Below are 26,127 nucleotides of genomic sequence, written 5' to 3'. Positions count from 1 at the left end.
ACTTTCCAAAACGTTCTTGTTGTTTTATCTATATTTCCGCCTAGTTTTCGGTCTGCTGCCGTCACCAGTGAACAACCAGAACGCTCTGCCCTTCCTGTCCGATCAGGCGAACTCACAAATTCAGCGGGTTTCAAGTGGAAAAGGTTTGAAGTCCTGAAGCTTCAAACAGCGTTTGAGTCGATCGCAGCTCCTCAAGAAGCAGCAGGATCGAACAAGACGTCTGATATGAAGACGGGAGCCGTGGCTCTGTCTCCTGATCAGCCCTTTGCTCGGGACGCCGGTCCTTAGATAACGGGGTTTATGGGACGGGAGCAGAGCGGCGGATCAGGACAGTCCTCCTCCAACGCTGTCGCTCCAGCCTCGGGTGTGAAGATTCTCTGAGCTTCACAGGAAAACAAACCGAACGGCAGGTCAGCTCTGCCGCTGGGCCGGAACCTGAGAACCCAGATACCTGAGGTGGTTCTGATCCACTCATGAGCTTCAGAGGTCAGTCATGAACGGGGTCAGAGGTCAGTCCAGAGTCCAGCTGGGATCCGCCTCTGTGGACGGAGTTGGTTCCTTGGAGAACGTGACACGTTCCCCAGAACAGGGACGGCACCGTCCTGTCAGCACCGGGGTCGGCCTGCCTCCTGACCTCTGACCTCAGTCCTCATCTGGCCTCTGTTCAGCCGGATTTGATAAAACTGTTTCTGACACGAGCTTTAGCTTGTGTGTGTGTGTGTGTGTGTGTGTATTGTGTGTGTGTTGAGCGAGTGAGTTCGCTGCACTGAGCTGAAAGCAGCATGTCTGAGTGAGTTTGTTTTCCAATCAGTTTGAGCGTGCGAGGCAGGCATGTCTGCGACAGAGGGAGCAGCCGGAGGAAGTTCCCAGGCAGAGCGAGGAACTGCCGCTGCAGAAGAAGCTCGTAAAACAAACATGAAACCCTCGCTAGCGTTAGCTAGCGTTAGCTAGCGTTAGCTAGCGTTAGCTAGCGTTAGCAACGCCACCCTTAGGTGCTCACGGATGGCAGAACCAAAAAGACAGAGAAAAAAAACTTTGTCTAACGAGTGAAAGAAAGAAAACGGGAGTGGGACGCTCTCTGCACGCGGGGGCGGAGGTGGGGGAGTGGGGGAGTGGGGGGGGGGGGGGGGGGTGATGCGGAGGACGTTTATGACGGTGAGCTTTCAACAGGAGACCAGTAGGGGGAGCGCTAAAGCAAATCTCGCACAGTTCTGCTTTAACTCTTCACCACGATTAACGGCAGAACGTCTGAAGTTACTGTGACGAATCACATCCTGACGAGAGAGCGAGCCGACAGGAAACCAGACTGAGAGACTCCCAGAGACCCGGTCACATGACCCCAACCACTGACTGACGAATTACAGGAACCGCAAACAATTCCTGACTACAGGCGACAAAGTGAAACTGTGTGTTTTACTGCTGTGTGTGTGTGTGTGGAGGTGTGTGTGTGTGTGTTGGTGACAGATAAACGGATTCCCGACACTCCAAAAAAAGCTCCAGGTTGTGAAACTCTGGTGAGTTCAGCTCTATGACAGCTAAAGCCGGCCACACACTACAGGATTTTTTCAATCTTCCCCGATCCAGACACCACACACGACACGACAGCAGAGGACAGATCGTACCCGATCTTCCTCTCCTGATCGTCTAGTGTGCGGTGTCACTCCGGAGCAGACCACACACTAGCAGATTCTTCAGCCGAGAATCGGCTCCTCACTCCTCCAAATCTCACGTCGTCCGACGTGACTTTGTCCTGTTTCCCTTCATTGCAGTTTTTACATTCATCTCCACTTTCAATAATAAGTGGAGAACTCATTCATTCCCTCAGTTCATTCATTCACATCGGTATCGCTCCTTCAGTGCAGACCCCCCCCGCCGTGCGCACGGAGCACGGACTGTCAGCACCTTGTTAGAAAATTTAAATGTTCCAGTACAGAAGAGGGAAACATAGTTTCAGATCATTTTATTATAATTTACATTTAATAATAATTCAGCTTATTAGCTAATCTGTTTGTGTGGTTTTTTTTTTGTTTTTTTTTACTTTTGAGTCCTGAGTGCAGCAGTAGAATAAAGTTATTAGCAGACCGTGTCAAATAAAAGCTACTTTTTTAAATCATCAAATATCTTAAATCATTCTTTATGTCCACAGATTTGATAGTTTAAATCAGAGTAAAAATACGTTGAGCTTTGATTAGGTAAGTTTCATTACAGTCCGCTCTGTCTCTGAGGGCACGGAATCAGTGGAAAGTTTTTTTTTTCTTTTATTATTTTTTTCTTCCCCATTCTTGCGTGATGGTTAATAACGGAGATTAATTAAAACATTGGGATTATTGCAGGACTGGCGGAGATGCAGATATTAGATCGGAGTTTGGGTCTGAATGGAGGAAATACGGTTCATCCAAGAGCGACAGGATTAACCATCACTTTCTGTACAGCTGAGTTCAGAGCTCTGGCTCTTCTGTTTCACTGTCATATATAGTGAATATATTTCACAGACATATATTCATCATCCAGCTCTGACAGCTGTGAGTGGATGTTATTAATCAGCGGCACCTTGGTGAGACGGAGCTGTTCATCCAATCAGAGAGCTTTATTTGGAGGGTGTGGACAGCTCTACTCGGAGCTGATCGGCGCCTCTCGGAGCTCCACACACCACAGGATCTGCGATCGGAAATATTGAACATGTTCATTATCTCCGATCTCCCCTTCCGACGCCTCCCGAGAGGCTCCGACCGGAAAACATCTCTCGGAACACACCGCACACTACACGAAGATCGGACCCTGTCGGCTTCGATCGGGAGGAGACGATCGGGGCAAAATTCGGCCCGATTATCCTGTAGTGTGTGGAGGCCCTTACCTGAGCAGGAAGCCCCGCCCACCTGAGCAGGAAGCCCCGCCCACCTGAGCAGGAAGCCCCGCCCACCTGAGTAGGAAGCTCCTTTTTGGTGTGGGTGTGTGTGTGGTGTGTGTGTTTGTGTATTGTGTTTGTGCTGTGCGAGTGTGCGTGTGCTTGTGTATGCATGTGTGTGTGGTGTGTGTGTGTGTGTGTGTGGTGTGTGTGTGGTGTGTGTGTGTGTGTGTGTGTGTGTGTGTGTGCAGAGGCGGGGCGTGCCAACAGGCAAACCAGGCAATTGCCTGGGGCCCCGGCTTTAGGGGGGCCCCAGCAAGGAGGCCCCAGAGAGACCGGGTACCCCAAGTGCTAATACATGTTCTGCACAGAAACGACAACAATCGGCATTTATGATGCAATTATGAAACGACGACGTAGCAAACCCCCTTGGGGGGCCCCGCACGGCGACCCGCAAGGTTTATTGTATCATATAATGATTGATAAGCCAGGGCTTTCAAGGACTTCCGTTGGTCCCTGGGTCTAATAGAAGAGATTAGTGGTTCTCTAAGTTTTTCAGTATACATATTATAGCTGGGCCGTTAACGGCGGTAACGTGCTGCGTTACCGCGACACTCTTATCACGCCAGAAAAAAAAATGTCGCCGTTATCTCTGCTTTTCAAAGTTGGGTCTGGGAGCTGGGTCTACATGCAAGCTCTGCAGTTCACTCTAATATATTTTAGTGTGGATGTCTGCCTGGTCCAGCCTGGCTGAATAACGCTGTGGGGGGGGGGGGGGGTGGGGGGGGGCAAGCCGAACCGAACCGAACCGAACCGAACCTGTCCTTTCGCCGCGAGTCACACCGCGCTCCTGCTGAGTGTCAAAGAAACACACTCACACTTTTAGCGGTGAAACACGGTCCATTCCTCATTATTTGCCATATTGAACTCGGCCGAATTATCAGAAAAATCAGGAGGAAAAGGCTGGTGTGAGGCACAAACTGAAATCAGGAGCGCAAATATGAAAAAAATGAAAATCAAACTTAAATTACGTGTTTTGCCGGTGCACCGTTTCTCCCGCTGAGCCTTCTTCAGGCGCTGAAAACACGCAAAACAAAGTAGATTTCCCTTCAACACACAATCTGGCTTAATAAAGGTGAGGATGAGGCACAATTCGGCGTGACTGAATTCATCCTGCCTTCTCTGTCTGAGAGCCGGAGATATGATGAAGTGTGAGGAAGTGTGGCTCATAAGAAACTTCCATTGTTCATCTGTTTCTGACTTGGTTGACGACACATGAACACAGAACTGTGTCAGATTACCTGCTGGTTTCCTGTGATGCTGCTGATTATTCATGTCTAATTGAATAAACAGAAACTCGTTCTTGATTACTTATTTCTTATTTATGTAACACACACATTTTGAATGGCCTCGGCAGACTTCAAAGGAGCCATTTTAATCGCGATTAATCGCGATTAATTCCAGGATTACAATTACTCGTGATTAAGGAATTTAATGGTTGCCCAGCTTTAATACATGTCAAATGTCCCAAAAATTGTGTGCAAAAAAAATTTTTTTTCGGTGTGCACGGATGGGGTGGGGTTTTTTGCTTGGAGCCCCCAGGGACCCTTGCCCCACCACTGTGTGTGTGTGTGTGTGTGTGTGTGTGTGTGTGTGTGTGTGTGTGTGTGTGTGTGTGTGTGTGTGTGTGTGTGTGTGTGTGTGGTGTGTGTGTGTGTGTGTGTTTTGTGTGTGTGTGTGTCCTCATTGATTAAATCTCCTTTCAGGTTGATGTGGTGTTTCGAATTATCTGGTGTCATCGTTAAATGGTGACTGACTACTTTAGCATTAGCATTAGCATTAGCATTAGCATTAGATGCTGCTGTTTAAATCGGACTCATTAAAGGTGCGACTCGTCTCTCTGTCGGGTTTTTAACGTCCAGCAGCAACAGGGGACTTGACGGAGACCCGGGCACCAGGTAACACCGGGACCAGTTAGTTCGAAACACCGGCTGATGCGTTCAGGTGACTGTCTCCCGCGGTGGAAATCTGAACACTCTGAGATGCTGCCGGCCGTGTCGGGACGGCGGAACGACGGACTTTAAGTCTTCATCACGAATAACGGCAGAACGTCCGAAGTTACTGTGATGAACGAGAGAGCGAGCCGACAGGAAACCAGACTGAGAGACTCCCAGAGACCCGGTCACATGACCCCAACCGCTGACTGACGACTTACAGGAACCGCAAACAATTCCTGACTACAGGCGACAAAGTGAAACTGTGTGTTTTACTGCTGTGTGTGTGTGTGTGTGTGTGTGTTTGTGTGTGTGTGTTTGAGTGGAGGAGTGGAGGTGTGGGTGTGTATGTGTGTGTGTGTGTGTGTGTGTGTTGGTGACAGATCACCGGATTCCCGACACTCCAAAAAAAGCTCCAGGTTGTGAAACTCTGGTGAGTTCAGCTCTATGCAGCTTACCTGAGCAGGAAGCCCCGCCCACCTGAGCAGGAAGCTTCTTTTACGGTGTGGGTGTGTCTGTGTGTGTGTGTGTCTGTGTGTGTGTGTGTGTGCAGGTGTGACTATAAGTAGGGCTGCACAATGCGGAGCTCACACACCTCACACACAAACACACACACAGCATGCTGCAGGTCAAAGGTCGGCAGGGGGTCAGCGGGGGGGTCAACCGGGCCGTGCTGGTCTCCGTGGAGAACTTCTACCCCGGGGTGGGCCTGGCGAACCGACCCGGCGCCAAGCGGGACACCAAGAGGCTCCACCGGGTCCTGAGGAGGCGGGGCTTCCAGGTGGAGCTGCACCAGGACCTGAGCAGCCAGGAGATCCACCAGCTGTACCGCACAGGTGACACACACACACACACACACACACACACACACACACACACACACACACACACACACACACACACACACACACACCTTCAGGTAGCCTGGTTCACTGTGTTCCAGGCAGATCTGCTGATGAGCGTCCAGCTCCTCCTGTTGAGATGCTCCCTTCCTTACTTTATTATGATGCTGGAGGGACAGGGGGACAGGCAGGGACAGAAAGAGACAGAAAGAGACAGAAAGTGGAAGAAACAAACTTGTGAACAAACAACAGCAACTGAGGATCCAGGTGTCAAATTACACTAGCGCATCAGGAGAGGCCTACTACAGACCACTGGTGGGTTAGACTAACAGGGTTAGACTTGGTTCCCCCACTAAAACAAACAAAACTAGTGGACCAACATGAGAACTACATGGTTTTCTGTGTTTCTGGTGTTCTCCAAACGTTCTCATGTCAACGTGAAAGTTCTCTTTTACTTGGAATGTTGTTAACGGGGCCTCAGACTGCAGATCTAGAACCTTTAAAGTTCAGACCCCACTTGGTCTCCACCAGAACCTCATGTAGAACCGAGAACACCTGAAGAACCAGTCAGATGTTCTGAAATCTGTGTGGAACCTGTTAAAGCTGCTGACCTTCTGGGCTCCCCTTGGAGAACCGGAGGTCTCGGTTCTGGATCCTGTTGGTTCCTGGAACTGTCCCTCCAGATCTTTATGTAACTCAGGTTATGTAAGAGTCCCGGTGGCGTTCCGGCGGAACAAAGCAGCTGATAAGAGGGAACACTGATAAACTTTATCAGGCTGATAACAGGAAGTCACGTTAGCAGCTGATGCTAACACGCTAATGCGTGGGCGGAGCTGTCGTGGAACCCTGAGCCGGAGCGTTCTGGCTGAGATGTGGGTTTCCTCGGAGTCTGACCCTGTCTGTGCGGTTCTCTGCAGAAAGCCAGCGTCCCGTGAAGGACCTGTTCCTCACCGTCTTGTCGTCTCACGGCGATGGCGGCTGCGTGTTCGGCGCCGACGGGGAACCCGTCCAGCTGTCCCAGATCCTTACATTCTTTGACAACAAGACCATGGAGGACAAGACCAAGCTGTTCCTGATTCAGGTGAGCGGCGGTTCCGCGGTCCTGGAGAGACGCCGTGAGAACACGTTCTGCCGTGAGGGTTCTCCAGCCGACAGACGAGATCCAAGAACCTGATGTGCTCTTATTGTGAAGGGCAGCCAGCAGGCTGTTACAGCCTGATATACTCTTATTGTGAAGGGCAGCCAGCTGGCCGTTTGTTTTATTGATCATATATTCAGCATTAATGTTTTAATTTTTCAATAATTGAAGATTTATTTTAAATTTCCTTCTCGACAGAATCCAAAATCCTTGACAAATACAACGTTGGTTTTAAAGTAACTCAGTTACTTTGCCTGGTATTTTGTTACGATTAAAATATTGTGTCTCAGTTACTTTATTTGAGGAAATAACTCATTAGTGTTGAACGTAGCTTGACGGCGCCCGGCGTTTGTCTGCAGGCGTGTCGAGGGAATGGTCTGGACGACGGCGTGGAGCTGGGCGGCGGCGGCCATTTCATCAGTGACAGCGGCGGCCATGACAGCAGTGACAGTGACGGCGGCAGCGGCGAAGACATTGACAGCAGCGACGGCAACGGCGGTGACAGCAGTGACAGTGACGGCGATGATGGCAGCGGCCATGACAGCAGTGACAGCGGCGGCCATGACAGCAGTGACAGCGGCGGCCATGACAGCAGTGACAGTGACGGCAGCAGCAGCCATGACAGCAGCGTCTTCCATGATCTCTCTCTTCCTGTAGACGCAGCTGTGATGTTCGCTGCTTCACCAGGTAAACACCGACCAGAACCAGCAGAACGGTTCCACCGAGCCTGGTAAACCAGCCCCGCCCACTCCACATCCACATCTGGATTGTGGAGCTGGGGAGTCTGGGGGAGCAGGGAGCGTCGGTTACTCCTCTTACTGACAGAGCTTCAAAACAAACACGTCATCAAAACGCGTTAGCTTCTCTAATGGTGCGTTCACACCGGTGTCGTGCCAAAACTTGATTTCTGCCAGAAAGTGATTTCCGGTCCGCGGAATCAGCTTTTAGCAAGCAAAATAAGCGGATTTTGACATTGTAATGTCCCTTTACTCATTTTTTAAGTGGTATAAAGTATTGGTTTTACTCAAATGTTGTAAATCTGACTCTGCTGTGTTATCTTAAATCATTTCGAGGCAAAACATCGATCCATATACAATACCGGAGGCATGAATCAGCTTTTGGCAAGCAAAATAAGCTGATTCTGACATTTTAATGTCCCTTTTCTCAATTTTCAAACCGTACAACGCACTGCTTGGGATGAAATTACTCTGTCGAGCAATCTAGCAATTTTGGTGCAAAAAAAAAAAAGAAACGTGTCACCTCCGTGACATATCTTTATTAGCATAACAACAAGTCAGGTTAAAATCGCCAACTAGCTTACCGGTATTTAACAGCGACATAAGGCAACTGGACGTACAGGAGGCGATCAAACGCAAACACAAATAAACCATCATTGGATGATCAGAAACAAACTTGTTTTGAGCCCGATTAAGACTGCTGCAGAGCCACAGAAGCTGCGCTTTTCAGCTGTCCGCCGACGGAAATCACTTTATGGCAGGGAATCGCTTTTTGGCACGACACCGGACGCATCGCGGGCATCGTGAGCGGCGCTTGTCTATGCAAAGTCTATGGTGGACGAGCGTCGTGGAGCGGCGCGTCAGGAGCGTCGACTTTCGAGTGTTTCGGGTGTCTGACGCCACGACGCGCGTCCACAGCGTCAGGAGCGTCGTGAGCGTCGCCTTTTTGAGAGTTGGGGAAAACTGAACTTTCGACGCGCTGCCACTGGGCGTCAACCAATCAGAGACGATCCTTCCGGTGCTACGTCACTACGAGTGATCCAAGGACCGATGCGGGCCGGCCAGTGTTGCCAACTTGACGACTTTCTCGCTAAATCTGGCGACTCTCCAAAGCCTCTTGGCGACTTTTATTTGTCAAAAGTGACTAGCGACAAGTCTGGCGACCTTTTCTGGTGCTCTGGAGACGTGACAGGACGTCTCGCTGCTGTCGTCAACGAGCAGCGGGTGCTGCGTGAGCCCCCTCCCCCGTCCCAAAGCACTCACAGCGGTCAGTCTCAGCAGCGCCCCCTGCTGCAGTCGAGCAGAGAGGAGCAGACCAGCCAATAGCCACTTTTCTTACTGGGGAGTTGGCAACACTGGGGCCAGCCGGTCGTCAAAACTGGGCACGGCAGAGACGAAGAAGTAGCCCGGGAAGCGACCCTCATCCTCACGCAGCTCCTGGAGCAAATGGTGAAACTCCCAAATTCAGAACGCCTCTGAATAAGGGATGAACCCAGAGACGACGCCCATGTGCCCGGCGACGACGCTGTCTAGCTTTATTTAACAAAAAAAGCCGAGCTGCTCTCCTGATGCGATCCGCCATAGCTGGAAACAGAAATCAGCCTCCTGCGCGCCAATAAACTGATCAAGATCGTCAAGAGCGTCACAAGCGTCGTGAGCTTTGTGACCACCTGGTGTCAAGCGTCGTGCTTGAAGCGTCACAAGCCTCAGCTTCGATGCGTCCCAAGCGTCAACGACGCCCGCGACGCGTCCGGTGTGAACGCACCATAAGGCTTAGCTTTAGCTCTTGAGCTCTAGCTTCTCTGAGGGTTAGCTTTAGCGCTTTAGCTCTAGCTTCTCGACACGCGACAACATCTTTCCTGTCAGAACCTAAACCAGGCCACACTCTGGATCTGCCTGATGTTGTAATTCTTGGTATTTCAGCTGTAACTTTACTTATTGCAGCTTTCAGACGATGGTTAAAGTTTATCTCCGTAATCTCGGAATTCGCCAAAAAAAAACTGAAAGCAAAAAGTGGCACTGATTGACTCGGCCATCGCACTGCTCCGTCACCTCGTCCCCAGACCCCCCCCAGCTCCACAGTCCAGATGTGGATGAGAAGTGGGCGGGGCTGGGTTACGAGGCTAGGTTCTACCGACCAGAACCCGCAGAACGTGGAGCTGAACTATTCCGTTCTCTTTGCCTCCGCTTTGCTTCATTTTTTAAAATTCATTTCCAAAAAGTATCGCGGTTCCATGACGATGTATGAGGAACAGTCTCCGTTTCCACGGAAACGGCAGAAACAGAGTAGTTTTCATGGAGCTGAAACCTACAAGTTTTTTGTTTTTTTTGTTTAATGGTGATGTTAAACATAAAAAAAAAAAAAAAGTTCAATTTCAGAGGAGAACCAAGTTCTTGGGACGACGTGTCTGATTGATAGAACCGTTCTACTAGTGTTCCAGGTCGAAACACCTTTTTTTGTTTCCGGAACGTTCCGTGTTTCCATGGCAGCATTTTGAAAATGTTGGTCTTTCTGTGGCAGAACCCTGCAGCCCAGTAGAACCTGAGAGGCCCGGGGTTCTCCTGCAGGAGCGATGCTTTCAGTCAGAACACTGGGGAGAACGAGAAAAGTTGCTTTCAGCGTCCTCTGTTGTCATGGAAACAGGAACCAAAACGGTTTCGTGAAGTGTTGCGTCTATAAGAACGTAGAGCTTTGGAGTCTTGTGCTCAGGTGAGAACCTCTAGAAGAGAGCAGGTAGAAGCTGACGCTCTGCTGTCCGGTTCTCCAGGTTACGGCGCCTTCATGCACCCGCTGGGCTCCGTGTTCCTGCAGACGTTCTGCGACCTGCTGGAAGACGCCGCCTGCAGGAACCTGGCCCTGACCCGGCTGATGACCCGGCTGGCCGGCCGGGTCGCCCTCAGCTTCCAGGCCAGAGGTCGCCACTTCCAGGCAAGAGGATGATGCCCTGCTTCCTGATGAGGCTCACCAGGGACGTCTTCCCATTCGCCGAGCCGGGGAAAGAGGGCGGGGCCTCGGGGGTCACCGCCAGGTCGCTGGTGGAGATGGACAGTGTCCGAAGGAGAACCCCCTCCATCAGCTAGAACCAAGAGCCTCCAGCAGAACCCGGACTGCTGATATGTGGATTTACTGACTTTATTTATTTTTATTTATTTTGAAATAAAGGTGAAGAGCAGATGTTTGGTCGTTTATGTTGTACTTAAACATCACGGGGGGGGGGACGGGACCTGCAGAACCAGAATCTGCTGATCACAGACCAGATTCCCTCTTTACTTCGAAGAAAACTAAAATGACAAAACATGACTGGAAAAACAGACGGTTTAATTTAACAGTACAGGAGCGGTGTTGTGGACAGGTCCAGTGAGGGGACAGGTGGTGGTAGTGTCCCCTGGAGACAGGTGTCTCTCTAGACGGACAGGCTGTGAGGACTGAATGGAGGACACGCTGAAAATGAATGGAGAATGTTCTCGCCACAATGATGCTTCTTGTACATCATCGTAATAACTTTTGTAAAGTCCATGTATCATTTCTGGTAAATTAAATTAAAAGAAAACATTTTGGTGGAATAAAAGTCACTTTGAGCCTACATTTGCCTGGAACAGGAATCAATTCGGGCATTAGTGTGTCTGTGTTTCTCCGCCTGAGCGGAAGGCGTGAGTCTCCTGTTTCAAATGCACCAGCAGCGCCCCCTGCTGCTGTGGAGGGAGAGTTACAGGGCAGAGATGACTTGCGACTGTCGGACTGTTTGGTAGTTTACAGTATTTTCCTGATTAAATTTGTTTCTTTGTTCATTTAAAACATGGATTTTCTCTGACACGTGATGTGTTCATTTCATTTATTGTTTGTTTGGTTCTTTTTTATTTGTACATTAATATTCATCAGTCAGTTTGTGAACAACGTTTTGGTTTTCTTGAATTGCCAATCGTGACTGAAACATGTTTCATGTTTGTGAAGTTTTCGATGACTGGAGCTCCCAAATTGAAATCACCTGGCTCATCATGTTTTACAGATCTGTTTGTGTTTTATTTTTGTTTTCCTTTTAAAGCTTTTTTTTTTTAATTTGCTTGAACATATTTCTAAATTACATGGGATTTTTTTCACTATTTTGTTTTGTTTTAATATTCATGTCTTGCATTTTTCTTCCTTTTTCAACATTTTTGATTGATTGTTTTTTTTTACACATTAACTGGATTTTTTTTCTGGACGTTTTGCATTATCTATTTTTCTAATTCTTTTCATTTTAAATTTCCTTCAAACTTTTTTCCTTTTAATTGGTTGTTTTTATTGTATTTTTTCGAATTCCATTTATTTTTATGTTGTAGCAAATTTATTTATTGATTGATGTCTGTTGATTTCGAACAGAAATCTACAACTAAGCTGTTAATTAAACTCCAATAAAGTAGAAAAGTAAAGTACTTTGCTGATTTCAGTTCAAAGTTTCACAAACAAAGTAAAAGTTACTTGATGGCGTAAAAAGTGAAATCGACGAAAACTTTCTCATCTTCTCGCAGACCCACTCCCGTGTATCAGGTTTTATTTGGTTTATGGCCCTTTCGTCTACTCCCATTTCGTCTACTCCCAGTTCATCTACTACCGTGTGGCAAACATTCCCATTTCGTCTACTTTTCTGTACTTCAACATTAGACCACCAAAATAACATTAATTATGAAAGTTATTTTAGAAACGGGATATTTATTATGAAAACTGCTACAACAGCTATTTATTCCCCTAACCCTAACGCTTTCGATGCCCGAACCCTAACCCTAACCATGGAATTTTAGTATTTAAAAGGGTAAGAATAAGTCAAAATATGGTATTACAACAAAACCTGTGGATCAGTAGTGAAACGTGGGAAAAATACACAGTAGACAAAAGTAGACGAAATGGGAATATATGTCAGAAACAGAGTAGACGAAATGGGAGAAGACGAAATGGGATTGTTACCTTTTATTTTGCACCCACCGAAAGTTGCCGTGGCGTTTTAAAATGGCGCTGCCCGCTGTCAGTCTCGCGGTACTTCCGGGCTACGGCCCGGCTCTTCCTCCAGCTGTTTCGTGACAGATGTTTGTTGTTGCTTCGCTCTGATTCCAGAGCGCAACATTTCCGACACGCGCCCGGACGCCGCGGCCGAGGGTTTTCAAGATGGCAGAGGAGGCGCGGTTTGTTTACTTCCGCCTTGGCGGGTTTTGAACCGTTTTGGCGGGTTTGAGCGTCGCTGACGTTGAAGCGCTCCAGCTCACGGCGCTGAGGGAAACTCCTCTGCTGGTTGTTCGGACAGGGGGAGCGCTGCACTGCTCACCGGCTGCTGGTAGGTCAAAACGCAAAAATACTACTCGATATAAATCAAATATATTCAAGAGCTTCAGATGAACAACATGGATTGCGGTAAAAATGATTGATTTATTTGGAAATAATAATTTACATTGCTTGATTACAGATAAGATAGCATTAAATATAAGATAAAATCAAGGAGAGCACAGGAAAGCCCTGTTTCCCACGCGGTCCTTATAAACCTCACAATGCGGCACAGCCAGCAAACATCATTACGTTACAATACATAACAGATCTACAATAATTAATCTATTCTGTTATAATTAATATTAACTTTATACGCATCGATATAAAAAATGTTAAATAAATACAAAATTATTTCTATTTTTTTCTAATTTATCTCAGAGTTATATTTGCTGACTGCTTGTGCTCGAGCTAAAGGATGATTTGGCAGTGGATTTATTGATCCTGAATTATGTCTTAATAAAGCAATTATTTAATAAATTTGGTTTATTTCAGAGTGTGAACTTCCTGGTCCCGGACAGATGTGCGCAGCTCTCAGCCAATCAGAGCACAGATAGAGCGAGCGGACCAATCACAGCTCTGGGATTCGGAGCCGTTTCCACCAATGGCGTGGCGCCGTGAGGCCGCTGGTTAGACGGAGGCGGCTCGCTGCCGGAGGACCGCAGTGCAGCGAGCCGCCTGCATCCCGCTCTCTCCTCCGGACATGGCCCAGAGAACCACCCAGCTCCCCGGGTAGGTCCCCCGCCCGCCACCGGAGACCGTCTCCGGGCTCCCGGTGTCCCGGTGCCCACTTTACTGACACGGAATGAACCAGCTTAGCCGAACTCGGCTAACCCGCGGCTAGCCGCGCGTGTGTCCGAAACACTGCGCGGTAAACCCGCAACTAACCCGCAACTCACCCGCCGCCTCACTCAGCAGCTCTACCGGGGCTTATCCGGGAGCTTTACCCGGACGCTGCATCGTCTGAGCGGGGTGACACCGCCGCTAGAGCGGCTAACGGGGGGCGGCACGAGCTGTCAGACTGTGTGTGTGTGTGTGTGTGTGTGTGTGTGTGTGTGTGTGTGTGTGTGTGTGTGTGTGTGTGTGTCCACCCACAGATGAGGTTCTATCAGTTTTTGTTCGGAGTTCATTAAAGTGTATTAATAATGAAGTCAGAGCCGGACTCTGCTGCGGGCCCTCTGAAGTCCCGCCTCTCGCCGCTGGTGGAACCAGAGGTTTCTTCTCATTTTACAAACACGGAATGTTGACGTGTTTTGAAAACGTGCTGCTGTCTGGAGGCACGTCGGGACGCAGGGACATGACGTCACGTGTGTCGGGGTGCAGGGGCATGACGTCATGGCGCGTCGGACGAGGGGCATGACGTCATAGCGTGTCGTGGAAATGGGGATCAAGTGTCCTGAAACGACCTGGAGAACCAGGACCAGGAGAACCTGGGCTGGGGGCCATGACACTCTGGAAGGAAACGTAGTTCTACTGAGCGTGAGCAGAACTACAGGGAAGCTTCAGGAAGACGTTTCTTCAGAGTGTTTTCATGAGTTCCATCCTGTCAGACCGTTTCTAAAAGTAGTCTTCGTGGTTCTGAGCCGCGTTGTGGTTTCAGTCGGCTCTGGAGTCCGTCCAGCAGCTCGCTGTTTCTCTGGAATGTCGTATAGGGCTAGAAGGAACCCGTGATGCATTGTGGGCTGTAAGGGACAGCGTTTCACGTATGATCGCGTACCGCGCTGCGAACAGACAGAATCAAACCCGAGGAAAAACGGACCGAAGCAAACAGAAAGGCGACAGAGCTGGATACGGATCAGACCCGGATCAGATCCCGGTTCAGACCCGGTTCAGAACCGGTTCAGACAAGGTTCAGACCCAGTTCAGACCCGGTTCAGACCCGGTTCAGACCTGGATGGGCTCACTTCCTGTTGCTGTTGTGTAAAAGGCTGCCTGGAAGCCTGGCAGCAACACGGCGCTGCAGGCTTCAGTGACGGCATTTTGTCTTGAAGAAGACACACACTACAGCCAGACACACACACACTACAGCCAGACACACACACACTACAGCCAGACACACACACTACAGCCAGACACACACACACACACACACACTACAGCCAGACGCACACACACTACAGCCAGACACAACCCTACAGCCAGACACACCACACACACACACACTACAGCCAGACGCACACACTACAGCCAGACACACACACACTACAGCCAGACACCACACACTACAGCCAGACACACACACACTACAGCCAGACACACACACTACAGCCAGACACACACACACACACTACAGCCAGACGCACACACACTACAGCCAGACGCACACACTACAGCCAGACACACACACACACACTACAGCCAGACGCACACACACTACAGCCAGACACACACACTACAGCCAGACACACCACACACACACACACTACAGCCAGACGCACACACACTACAGCCAGACACACACACACACACTACAGCCAGACACACACACACACACTACAGCCAGACGCACACACACTACAGCCAGACACACACACACTACAGCCAGACACACACTCTACAGCCAGACACACACACTACAGCCAGACGCACACACACTACAGCCAGACGCACACACACTACAGCCACACGCACACACACTACAGCCAGAGACACAACACACTACAGCCAGACGTGCAAGCACTACTGCCAGACGCACACACACTACAGCCAGACGCACACACACTGCAGCCAGACGCACACACCACTGCAGCCAGACGCAAACACACTACAGCCAGACGCACACACACTACAGCCAGACGCACACACACTGCAGCCAGACGCACACACACTGCAGCCAGACGCACACACACTACAGCCAGACGCACACACACACCTTTGTGACGGCTGCAGAGTTGTGTGGACGCCGGTGGACTGCAGGGTGCACGTTGTTTTTCCTTCATTTTATTTGCAGTGTTTTCTGTTTTTGCACAGTCTAACCGTACTTTATATAGTTGCAGTGATATTTGTTTGCACAAACACTTTTGCACCTTATTTGAGCTGTAGCTGTAACTTTAACAGTGTCGTTGCTACACAAGAAGGTTGGTAATAAACAGAAAATAATGAATATTATTATTATTATTTATTATTATTATTATTATTATTGCATGGGTAAATGGTTCGTCTCACAGAGGATTTCCCATTAAAATGAAGTCTCATCTTCTGAACTACAGTATTTCTTTTCAGTCTTATTAACTTATTAAAGTAGAGGCTGGGTTTTGTCACCATGAGCAAATAGCAGCTGAGGAGATTTACCTGTCCGGACATAATGAAATGTAGGATAATATTAGAATTAAGCAGAGGAAGACTGTTAGCCATCAATTTTATTTACAGAAAAACAGAAGTTGGTGACATATAATCAAGAGAATCAAAAGAAAACCAGCGGTTCATCTCAGCACACATGGTCTTCATTTCACCACCGTTACAACGGACACACTGCTCATTCTTCACCATGTGGTTCAGTTGTGGAGCTTGATCCACACCAGGTGTGAGGAGCAGCTGCAGTAGCTGCCGTCACAATGTCCTGTCTACTCTCCTTCTTCTCTGCTGGAGTCTTTGGTAATCCGCAGCTTTCACTCCGTGTGTCGAGATGTAACGACAGGTTCAGTCTGGACGAGTTTCATTCACTTCCCTGAAAAACACACGACTTCTAACATGAGGTCAGTTTACAATGTACCGTCAAGTCGATCTCCTGAGTGAGGACATTATATAAATTCAAAAGTAGAGAGGAGAGAGCGAGGATTCGAGAGGAAGAGAGGAATATCCTTTCGAGAGAGACGAGTACGAGAGAGAGAGGAGAGGAGAGACGCTGGGAAGAAGAGAGAGAGAGAGGCGAGCGAGAGAGAGAGAGCGAGAGAGAGAGAGAGAGAGAGAGAAGAGAGAGGAGAGAGAGAGGAGAGAGAGGAGAGAGAGAGAGCGAGAGAGAGAGAGAGGAGAGAGAGAGAGAGCTTTGCTACTACTGCCCTGAGCAGCGTGGCTAACGCTAGCATCCAGCTAACAAGGCATGAAATTCGTCAAAATTTTAACAGGCCCTCCAAACTTTTTCAGCAGGTCCTCAGAAAACTTAACAGGTCCTCACAAGTTTTAGCCGGTCCTTAATTTTCAATTTTGTAAAGTGCTGATCAAAAACAGGATCAAACAATAATTTTTATTTAAACTGTATATTTTGTTGTGCTTGTTTAGTTCTGTTTCTATCTATCTGCTGCTCTGTGTCTGGGATGGTAGATCTTCTCATGCTATATGGCCCACCCCAAGTTGCAAATTATAAAATGATTTTAATTTATTTTGCTGCAGGTATGCATGTTGCTAATTGCTGGTTGAAGCATCCCAGCTTTGACTAGTTCCTTGGTGGTGGCGGCACATTAACCCTAGAATCCATACCAGCACAAACCACATTTCATATCATGTAGTTGCTCCCAATTGAACTAAATATTTCAGCTAAGATCCTGCTGATGGCTGTGAATGTTGGTATAGATTCTGATTCTGTCCAGTTCTTCATCTGACCAGGTTTTGTCTCTGTATGTATCAGACCCTGGAGGACCTCTCTCACTGATGTCCATTGATGTTCTGCAGCTGTGACGGCCTCATTCAGGGCTGGAGAACTGTAGTATCGCAGTAAATCATTCACTGTCTCGGCAGATTTGCATATTTACAGTTACTACTGTTTACACCCATTGCTGTCATTGTGTTCTGAAGTATTTGTTGTTCGGAGTTCGCAGCAGGCGCCTGAATCAAGCAGTACCTCCTTCAATCCAGCAGAGGGCGCATTGTGGTTGTTAGATGCATGGTGCAGCGTGAAGCACAGAGAAGAAGAATGCAGAAATGGAGTCCCAGAGTAACGAGGCCTGTTGGTTATGATTGATTCATTAAAAGAGAAGCGATGCAATGTCATGATAAAAAAGGCCAACAGGCGGTACGGACCTGCTTATATGGCGCCTAAACAGGCGGAGATTCCATCCCAATCAGTCCCGCCGCCATTTTATAGGGAATTTCACGCCTTGAGCTAACACCGCAACACGCTAGCAATATAACAGAACTCACCAGCCTGAAAACGTCGTGAACACACCAACATGGGTGTCGGGTGACGGCGTTGAAAGTGATGTTTGGTCGTCTGACGGCTGCTCTCCAGGCCATTCGGCGCCTCTTTGTCCCGAAAAGTCCACAATGCAATGCATTTTTTTTCCACTCCATACGTCATCCTTTTCAGCCCTAAAAAAAAGACAGAGGCCGATGGGGCTGTCTCTCATACAGGCAGTCTGCAGGTCGAGGCCACGCCCCCTGCAGGCTGAAGCCACGCCCCCTGCAGGCTGAAGCCACGCCCCCTGCAGGCTGAGGCCACGCCCCCTGCAGGCTTCCTGTGGCTCTGATCTGAAGGAAGTGAACCAAATGACAGAAGTGAAAGTTTCTGAGACAATTTCCTGAGCCCCTCCTCATCCCCTTGTTCCCCCCCCCAGCTCTCAGACGGCCCCCCACCACATGGACCCATAAAGATGTCCACGGATGACAGCGTCTCTGAGGACGTGTCCACCTCGGGGGCCCTGAGCCACGGCCATGACGGCGAGGCGTCCCTGCCGTCCTCCGAGGACACGGCCGCCCGGGGAGGACGCTCCGGGGGGGGCGCCGGCGAGCGCAGGGCCGGCGGAATCTCACCAGCATGCAGCAAGATCAGGTGGATCTCCATCCATCCATCCATCATCCATCTGCCATCCATCATCCATCATCCATGGTTCACTGACGTTCCGTCTTGTTCTCTGTTCCGTCTTGTCCTCAGGAGTTGTGTCTGAGCACTGAGGAGGCGCTGCAGCGGCAGAAGAACCTTCCGTGTCATTCAACCCCAGTTCTCTGGAGACGCTCCGTGGCTCTGGTCCAGGAGATCCGGAGCAGCGGGGAGACCGATCCCGAGATCTGGAAGGACTGTGAGTTACAGCGGGCCGCAGAACGCCGGGATGCTTGGGGGAAGTGCTGGGGTTACGCTTGGGGGTACGCTTGGGGGGTACGCTTGGGGGACGCTGGGGGGACGCTGGGGGGACGCTGGGGGAACACTGGGGGACGCTGGGGGGACGCTGGTGGAACACTGGGGGAACGCTGGTGGACGCTGGGGGGACGCTGGGAGGACGCTGGGGGGACGCTGGGGAGTGTTCCATGGCATTCCCTCCTATATCAGTCCATTTTATAAAATGACCAGTGTAGATATTACAGAGCATTAGCATCATGTAGCCAGGTCCAGCATGCTAATGCTAATGCTAATGAGCTGAGCGGAGCAGTTAGCATTAGCTTGATTCCAGCCTGGCGTGACCTGCTAGCTGATCCTCTGATGAGCTGAAGGCTGTCTGGACTCAGAAATATTTCCCATGGAACGTTTTGGTTCCTGAATCAGCGGTTCTCCACTGCGCACACACCACACACACACACCACACACACACACACACACACCACACACACACACACACCACACACACACACACACCCCTCACCTGACAGCGTGTTGCACGGCTGTGATTTACAGTGAAGAGACGGCGCAGCGGCTTTCTGCTGCAGGACACACACACTCCTCTCTCTCTCGCCGTGCAGGTGGCGCCACACACTCTCTCACACACACACACACACACACACACACACACACACACACACACACACACACACACACACACACACACACACACGGTCTTTTCTCCACCTAAGCGCTGTTTTTCCCGTTGACTCCTTCACCAGATTTTACTGAGACTCTGAAAAGGAGCTTCAGACGATGTGTCCGTCAGTCTGGAGCGCCATGTTGGTTTTTCAAGTCTAATGAATTTGGAGGCTTTTGCTCCCTGCAGTAGACAGGAAAGTTAGCATTTAGCATTAGCATGCTCCCTGCAGTACACAGGAAGTTAGCATTTAGCATGTTCGCTACAGCGTATGTTCAGCCTGTAGAAACTGGCTAGGCCCCACCCCCTGTTGATATTTGCCTGTCTCGGCCCGGCCACACGCCCCGTCTCGGCCCCGCCCCCTGCTGGTTCACCCAGTAACCACTCCTCCTCCGCCCCCCTGCAGGGCCGATGGCTGCACCTGTTCCAGCTGGTGGAGAAGCAGTACCAGTAACCAGGAGCAGATCCGGGCCCAGCAGGAGCAGTACCGTGCCAGATCCAGGTCTGAAGCTCTCAGACACACAACATCAACCCAGGTGCCGTCTCGGTGCCGGTGCCGGTTACCGGTCTCTGTGCCAGTGTTGGTGCCGGCGCCGGTCTCGGTGCGTCCCTTGTACAGTCTTGTAAAGAGATCGTGTTTCTGTGGTTCCAGCTGATCCAGGATGAGATCAAGGCCCTGGTCCAGCTCCAGAACCGCCAGGCCAGCGTTCCGCCGCACTCGGACTTCCCCCGCCGCCGGAGACCAAACCAGCCGCAGAGATCCTGCCCCTCGCCGCCCCCCAGACCATCCCTCAGACCGTCCCTCCTGACCACACGGCCTTCAGCTCGCCGTCGCCGCCGCCGCACGGACCCGACCCTGACCCTGACCCCGACCGGCGGGCCGGAGAGCGCACCGCCACCGTGCTCAGCAGCGGGTACGGGACGCTGTCCGCCTGGGAGTCCTCCGGCCTGGAGCCCGCCGGGTCCCCGGGCGCGAGGAGGACGAGGAGAACGAGGAGGAGGGGGGGCGAGCGAGGGGCGGCGCTCTACTGCAGCCTCCAGCAGGAAGTCACGACCAGAAGAGGAATCGAACCCTCAACCCAGCAGGGCACCAGCAGAAACCCTCCAGCAGGTGAGTCTCCGCTCAGGTTTCACTCGCTGCTGCCGCCTGGTGGACGGGAGGGGACGGACAGGCCGTCCTGTCGGCTTCTGAAGCGCCCGATCAGAACACGCCAGGCGCCGTTTCCATGGAGACGCAGATCCAGAGTTTTCCTGATGCGGTTGATCCGACGGTTGTCTTGAAACCGTGAAAGTAACGAGCTGTTCTGGATTATTCCCGCGGTGGACGGAAAAAACTGAGCGACGGGCCGGAACAGCCCCGGTGGGCGGGGCCAGCCTGTCACTACTTCCTGGTTCCTCAGCCAGTCGCCTGACCCGGGACCCGTTAGCTTCCTGCGGTCCAGCTGCAGGTGTTCCGCCGCGGCTCGCTCGTCGGAGCAGCTTGGGTCTGATGCTAACGGGAATTAGCGCTAGCAGTTGGTCTCATTTCAGCAGAGCGGGGGAATGTCCCGCCGGGGCGGCAGCAGCACGGGGCTCACACCGGATGTGTTCCGGCTGCAGTCCGGCTCCGGTCCGGTACGCCGCAGCACTGTGACTCACACTCCTGCGGTGTCTCTGCAGTCCGCTGGAGGAGGTTGCCAGATCTGGCGCTCTCCCCCGTAGACAATATGAAACCCGTTTAACTCAACAGAAAGCAGCCAAACCGCCATCTCGGATGAAAATACACTTTAAAACCGTTTTGTATGATAACAAACACGTCATAAACACATAATCGTTTCATCAACCGTCCGACGTGTTCAAAAAGAAGCTTGATTTGACAGAAACCCGCCCAATCTGGCAACACAGAGCCGCTCCGGTCACTGAGCTGTTTGGAGTCGTTTGACTTTCCTGCAGTGACGAAGAACAAAACCGTTCATTCTTCTAATGTGTATAATGACTGCATCACTGTTTGTTCTGTTTTCTACCAGAAGAAGTGAAAAAATAGAATATTAAGGCAAAAACACGAAACAGATTTTATTTTGAAGTCATTTATTTTGGAACACGTATCGCGTTCCTGTCTGGATTGACGGGTAGGGCTGCAGCGTGCGGAAAAACAGGATCCTTGCGGAAAGAGACTGGAGCTCTGCAGAGACTCCGGAGCCGGACCGGAGCCGGACCGGAGCCAGACCGGAGCCGGACCGGAGCCGGACTGGAGCCGGACCGGAGCCGGACCGGAGCCGGACCGCGGCCGGACTGGAGCCGGACCGGAGCCGGACCGGAGCCGGACCGGAGCCGGACCGCGGCCGGTGTGAACCTGGCATGAGGAGGACGGTGTGAGACTGTTCACGCAGAACAGGCTGAAGGAACGCTGTTGTCGGTTCCAGACGGTCGGGTTCCGCTACAGGCGGCGGGAGCAACCAGCCAGGGTGGAACCTGTGAAGGGGCGCAACGCCGTGTGCTGCCAGTAGCAGTACGGTACCAGTACTGTACCAGTACCAGTACTCAGACTGACCTCTGCCCCTCCCTCTGGAGAGGGAAGCTCTCTGCTGCAGTTCCCGGTCGAACACTAGATGTCAGTGTCTCTTTAAACTGTGAGGTCTGGAGGATCGACGGCAGCGTCCCCAGCCCGCCTTCCCAGCTCGCCGCTTCACGTCAGAACCCGGTGACCCCTCAGCGTCGCTTCCCTGGAGGGTCAGAGGTCACGGGTGCGTGGTCGTAGCATCAGTCGGTCCGGTTCGTTCTCATCCTGCGAGCTGCGAACGGCGGGCGGCCAGACCGCCTCGGGACCTGGTCCTGAGCCGACGCCCATCGCTGGTCTGGAAGCTCCATGTTCTCCCTGAGCAGCAGTCAGTCCCGGTCGTCCAGCTGGACCTGCTTGACCTTTGACCCATGAGAGTCCTCCGCTCTGTGCAGCTCCAGCCAGCAGCAGCCACCTCCTGGGCCCAGAGGACCAGACTGAGACCCAGGCGGGGCCGAGCAGGACCAGCAGGACAGCAGAGGCCCGGGAGCAGCCTCCAGAGACACACCCAGACCCCCAGGACCAGGTAGGAAGACCACCGGGCCCGGGCCGGGGGGGCCCTGATCCCCGGGGGGTCCTGACCTCCTGCTGCGCTGCCCAGCCCCCAGCAGCTGGAGCCAGATGTTTCCCCCTGAGGAGGAGCGACAGTCTGACCTCCGACACCTCGGGCCTGACCTACTGGCGACTGAACGAGGCGACCTCTACCGACCCCTGCCCGACAGCTTCGACAGCGGCGCCTTCCTGCTGCTGCAGGACGCCTCGCCCAGCCCGGTGAGGGAGCACGCACACACACACACACACACACACACACACACACACCACACACCACACACCACCACACACACACACACACCACACACACACCACACACCACACCCCACACACCACACACACACACACACACCACACACACACACTAAAGACTGGAGTTTAAATGTTTCAGTCTGTTTTGAAGCAGGGTTGGATGAAGTTGCAGCTTTCCTCCAGCAGGGGGCGACGAGTTAAACCTTACTCCACCTTCAGCTTCAGACACACTGTGACCTCTGACCTCTGAGGTTCACAGTGAAGAGTCTGAACGCAGGCTCTGTGACGGTCGGGTTCTCTGGAGGACCTGGTCGGAGTTCTGTAGAGGAGCCGGTCGGGTTCTCGATGAAGGACCCGTTCACTGCAGAAAGTCTGGACCCTCAGGAAGCTTCAGACGTGACCTCTGCTCTTTGACCTTTAAACCTTTGTCCTGTTCAGGCCTTGCTTCCTCTGACCGGTTCTGTGACGTTCTCCTCTTCCAGACTCCGTCTCAGGAGCCTCGTCTGTCCCTCCGAGAAATCTACCAGAACAAGCAGCGAGAGGACTGGAGACGCTGCGACTGGGACGGGTCCGGCCCGTCTTCCCCCCAGGTACCGGTCCCCGTCTTCCCCCGGGTACTGGTCCCGTCTTCCCCCCCGGGTACTGGTCCCCGTCTTCCCCCGGGTACTGGTCCCCGTCTTCCCCCCGGGTACTGGTCCCCGTCTTCCCCCCCGGGTACCGGTCCCCGCCTTCCCCCCGGGTACTGGTTCCCGCCTTCCCCCGGGTACCGGTCCCCGTCTACCCCCCGGGTACTGGTCCCCGTCTTCCCCCCGGGTACTGGTCCCTGTCTTCCCCCCCGGGTCCGGTCCCCGTACTTCCCCCCGGGTACCGGTCCCCGTCTTCCCCCCGGGTACCGGTCCCCGTCTTCCCCCCGGGTACCGGTCCCCGTCTTCCCCCCGGGTACCGGTCCCCGTCTTCCCCCCGGTCCCGGACCTCCAGTTCCCTGGGCCGGACCGTCCTGGAGCCCGGGTGTTCCTCCTCCGGTGGTCCCCCAGCTGGAACCGTCCTCGTCTCAGGTCCTCTGATCCTTTCCTCTGACGTCCGTCCCCGTCCTCGTCTCCTCAGGTCTTCACCCTGGACCCGGCGGCGAGCACCCGCCAGTCGGACCGGACCTCCGGCTTCACCTCGCCCCTCCCACTTCAGCAGCCCGTCGTTCGCCGCCCCGCCCCACCCCTCCCCCTCCCGGTCCCCCCTCCCCCTCCCCGAGGGCGGGGTCGCCCGGCAGCCCCCACCCGGGAGACACCGACTGCACGTCTGACGCCTCCGCCGCCGGAGCCCCGCCCCCGCCGCCCGGGGCTCCTGGGGCCACGCCCCCCCCGCAGAGGGGGGGCAGCGAGGAGGAGGGGAGCCACACCCACACCAGCACCCTGAAGCCCCCCCCGGCCCCGGAGGACCCGGTGGTCCTGTCTCTGTGAGTACGGTCAACCGCGGGACGGGAGACGGGGGCTTTGGCTCCCGCCCACTTCCTGTTACCGTGTCTGTGTGACCGCAGATCCCTGGTCTGACCCGGTCCGGTCTGGTCTGAACTTGTCCGGTCTGACCCGGTTTGACCCAGTCCGGCCCCGGTCCGACCCGGTCTGATCTGGTCTGACCCAGTCAGACCCGATCCGACCCGGTCTGATCTGGTCTGACCCTGTCTGATCAACTGTTCTGTCTCTGTAACCCGATTGACCCAGTCCGACCCGGTCCGACCTCAGTCAGATCTGGTCTGACCCAGTCAGACCCGATCCGACCCCGCCTGATCTGGTCTGACCCGGTCTGATCAGCTATTCTGTCTGTTACTCGGCCTGACCCGGTCCAACCCGGTCTGACCCAGTCTGATCTGGTCTGACCCGGTCAGACCCGATCCGACCCAGTCTGATCTGGTCTGACCCGGTCTGATCAACTGTTCTGTCTGTTACCCGGTCCGGTCCGGTCCGGTCCGGTCTGGTCCGACCCGGTCTGACCCGGTCTTCCCTCTCCCCTCAGTCTGAGGCAGAACCTGCGGCAGAAGCACTCCAGACACCTGGCGGACCTGAAGGCGTTCTACGAGGCCGAGATCCAGACCCTGAGGGACCAGCTGAGGCTCAGCGAGCCGCAGGAGCAGGCGGAGCGGGAGAACCGGGAGCTGAGCCTGAGGTCTGGACACACACACACACACACACACACACACACACACACACACACACACACCACTCACTAGGGCTGTCAGTGTTTACCGTTCTCTGGACTCGTGTAACCGGTCACACATGACGTCGTCAGGGATCTTTTCCTGTTGCAGTGGCGCTGTATGACCACTAGAGGCTCCGTCTCCATAGTAACCCAGTCCCTCGTCGTCCCGTTTCATCAGACGTTCCAGCAGTTCTCAGACTGAAGAGCCGTCAGCTGTTCGGCTGATGCTAGAGCTGGGCGATAAGGCCTCAAATCAGTGTCACGATAATATTGAGCAGTTCGCCTCGATAACGATAAATGGACGATAACTACTTGGGGGGGGGGGGGGGGGGGGATTTAATCACAGCTTTATATTGTACTGGATTAAACTTCTGACAGTTTACCGTGGTCTCAGGTGGTGCAAACACTATTATTTTATTTCTCATTATATGGGGTCAATTTTCTTGATATTCTATTGGACTTCTCAAGATTAGGGTACAAAACATATCTGTGTGTCCTGACTTTCACAGCAGCAGACGTCCAGATCCGACAGAACTCTGCTGGTGATGTAAATGTCTTCTCTGGGGGCTTTAGGGAAAATCCGATGACTGAAGACTCTGGGAAATGATTAATGTTACGTGGTTCCAGATGTTTCCAGGTTGATGTGGTGTAGCAGCTGAGAATGGAACACAGCTGGACGTCTTCCTGTCCCCGAGCTACAAATGAGCCCAACTTGTTTGTTAACAATCTCCTCAGTTTCCTGTCCACACAGCATCGCTTCAGGAAATAACTACATCCATTCAACACAAGGATTCAAAACGTTGTAGTTCACCCGCCAGGCCTTCAGATGGCGCTGTCACTCTGACACAGAGGCTCCAAAATGGAGAAGAAGACAAGGAGCAGGACTCGGAGCTGCACATGCAGCGTGATATAAACAAACACAACACCAGAAGAGATGGCCTGATCAATTAAACAACATGAGGAGCTTCTGCAGGAACAATCAGCCAATCAGCTGATGAGGAGTTTCACTGTCCGGGACGGTCGACCAGCATTAAACTGCAGCCCTGCAGGCTGTTAGCCTGTAGCCGCTAGCGGCTAAACTAG

General features: G+C 52.2%; 2 protein-coding genes across 2 annotated transcripts in view; both read left to right on the top strand.

Annotated features, from left to right (window-relative positions):
* Nucleotides 1-5,444: 5,444 nt before the first annotated feature.
* On the top strand, nt 5,445-11,535 carry LOC115383255 (caspase-7). Its single transcript, XM_075410407.1, is given in 5 exon segments — nt 5,445-5,675; nt 6,599-6,762; nt 7,179-7,506; nt 10,325-10,480; nt 10,483-11,535. Coding segments are annotated over 5 exon segments (1,020 nt in total). The 5' UTR covers nt 5,445-5,458; the 3' UTR covers nt 10,638-11,535.
* A 1,205-nt stretch (nt 11,536-12,740) lies between these two features.
* The window catches only part of mphosph9 (M-phase phosphoprotein 9), a 30,054-nt gene continuing 16,667 nt past the window's right edge, over nt 12,741-26,127 (top strand). Inside the window, 16 exon segments of the mRNA XM_030085402.1 lie at nt 12,741-12,862; nt 13,345-13,581; nt 18,339-18,553; nt 18,655-18,814; nt 19,921-19,968; nt 19,970-20,003; nt 20,144-20,239; nt 20,242-20,625; nt 22,446-22,576; nt 22,652-22,742; nt 22,745-22,821; nt 23,337-23,444; nt 23,959-24,021; nt 24,023-24,075; nt 24,077-24,304; nt 24,862-25,011. Coding sequence (XP_029941262.1) covers nt 18,375-18,553; nt 18,655-18,814; nt 19,921-19,968; nt 19,970-20,003; nt 20,144-20,239; nt 20,242-20,625; nt 22,446-22,576; nt 22,652-22,742; nt 22,745-22,821; nt 23,337-23,444; nt 23,959-24,021; nt 24,023-24,075; nt 24,077-24,304; nt 24,862-25,011 — 1,802 coding nt within the window. The 5' untranslated portion in view covers nt 12,741-12,862; nt 13,345-13,581; nt 18,339-18,374.

Source organism: Salarias fasciatus, assembly GCF_902148845.1.
Source record: "Salarias fasciatus chromosome 7 unlocalized genomic scaffold, fSalaFa1.1 super_scaffold_4, whole genome shotgun sequence".
NCBI classification, from domain to species: Eukaryota; Metazoa; Chordata; class Actinopteri; order Blenniiformes; family Blenniidae; genus Salarias; species Salarias fasciatus.
The sequence above is the reverse complement of the archived record's forward strand: the minus strand, read 5'-3'. Positions and strand labels throughout refer to the sequence as shown.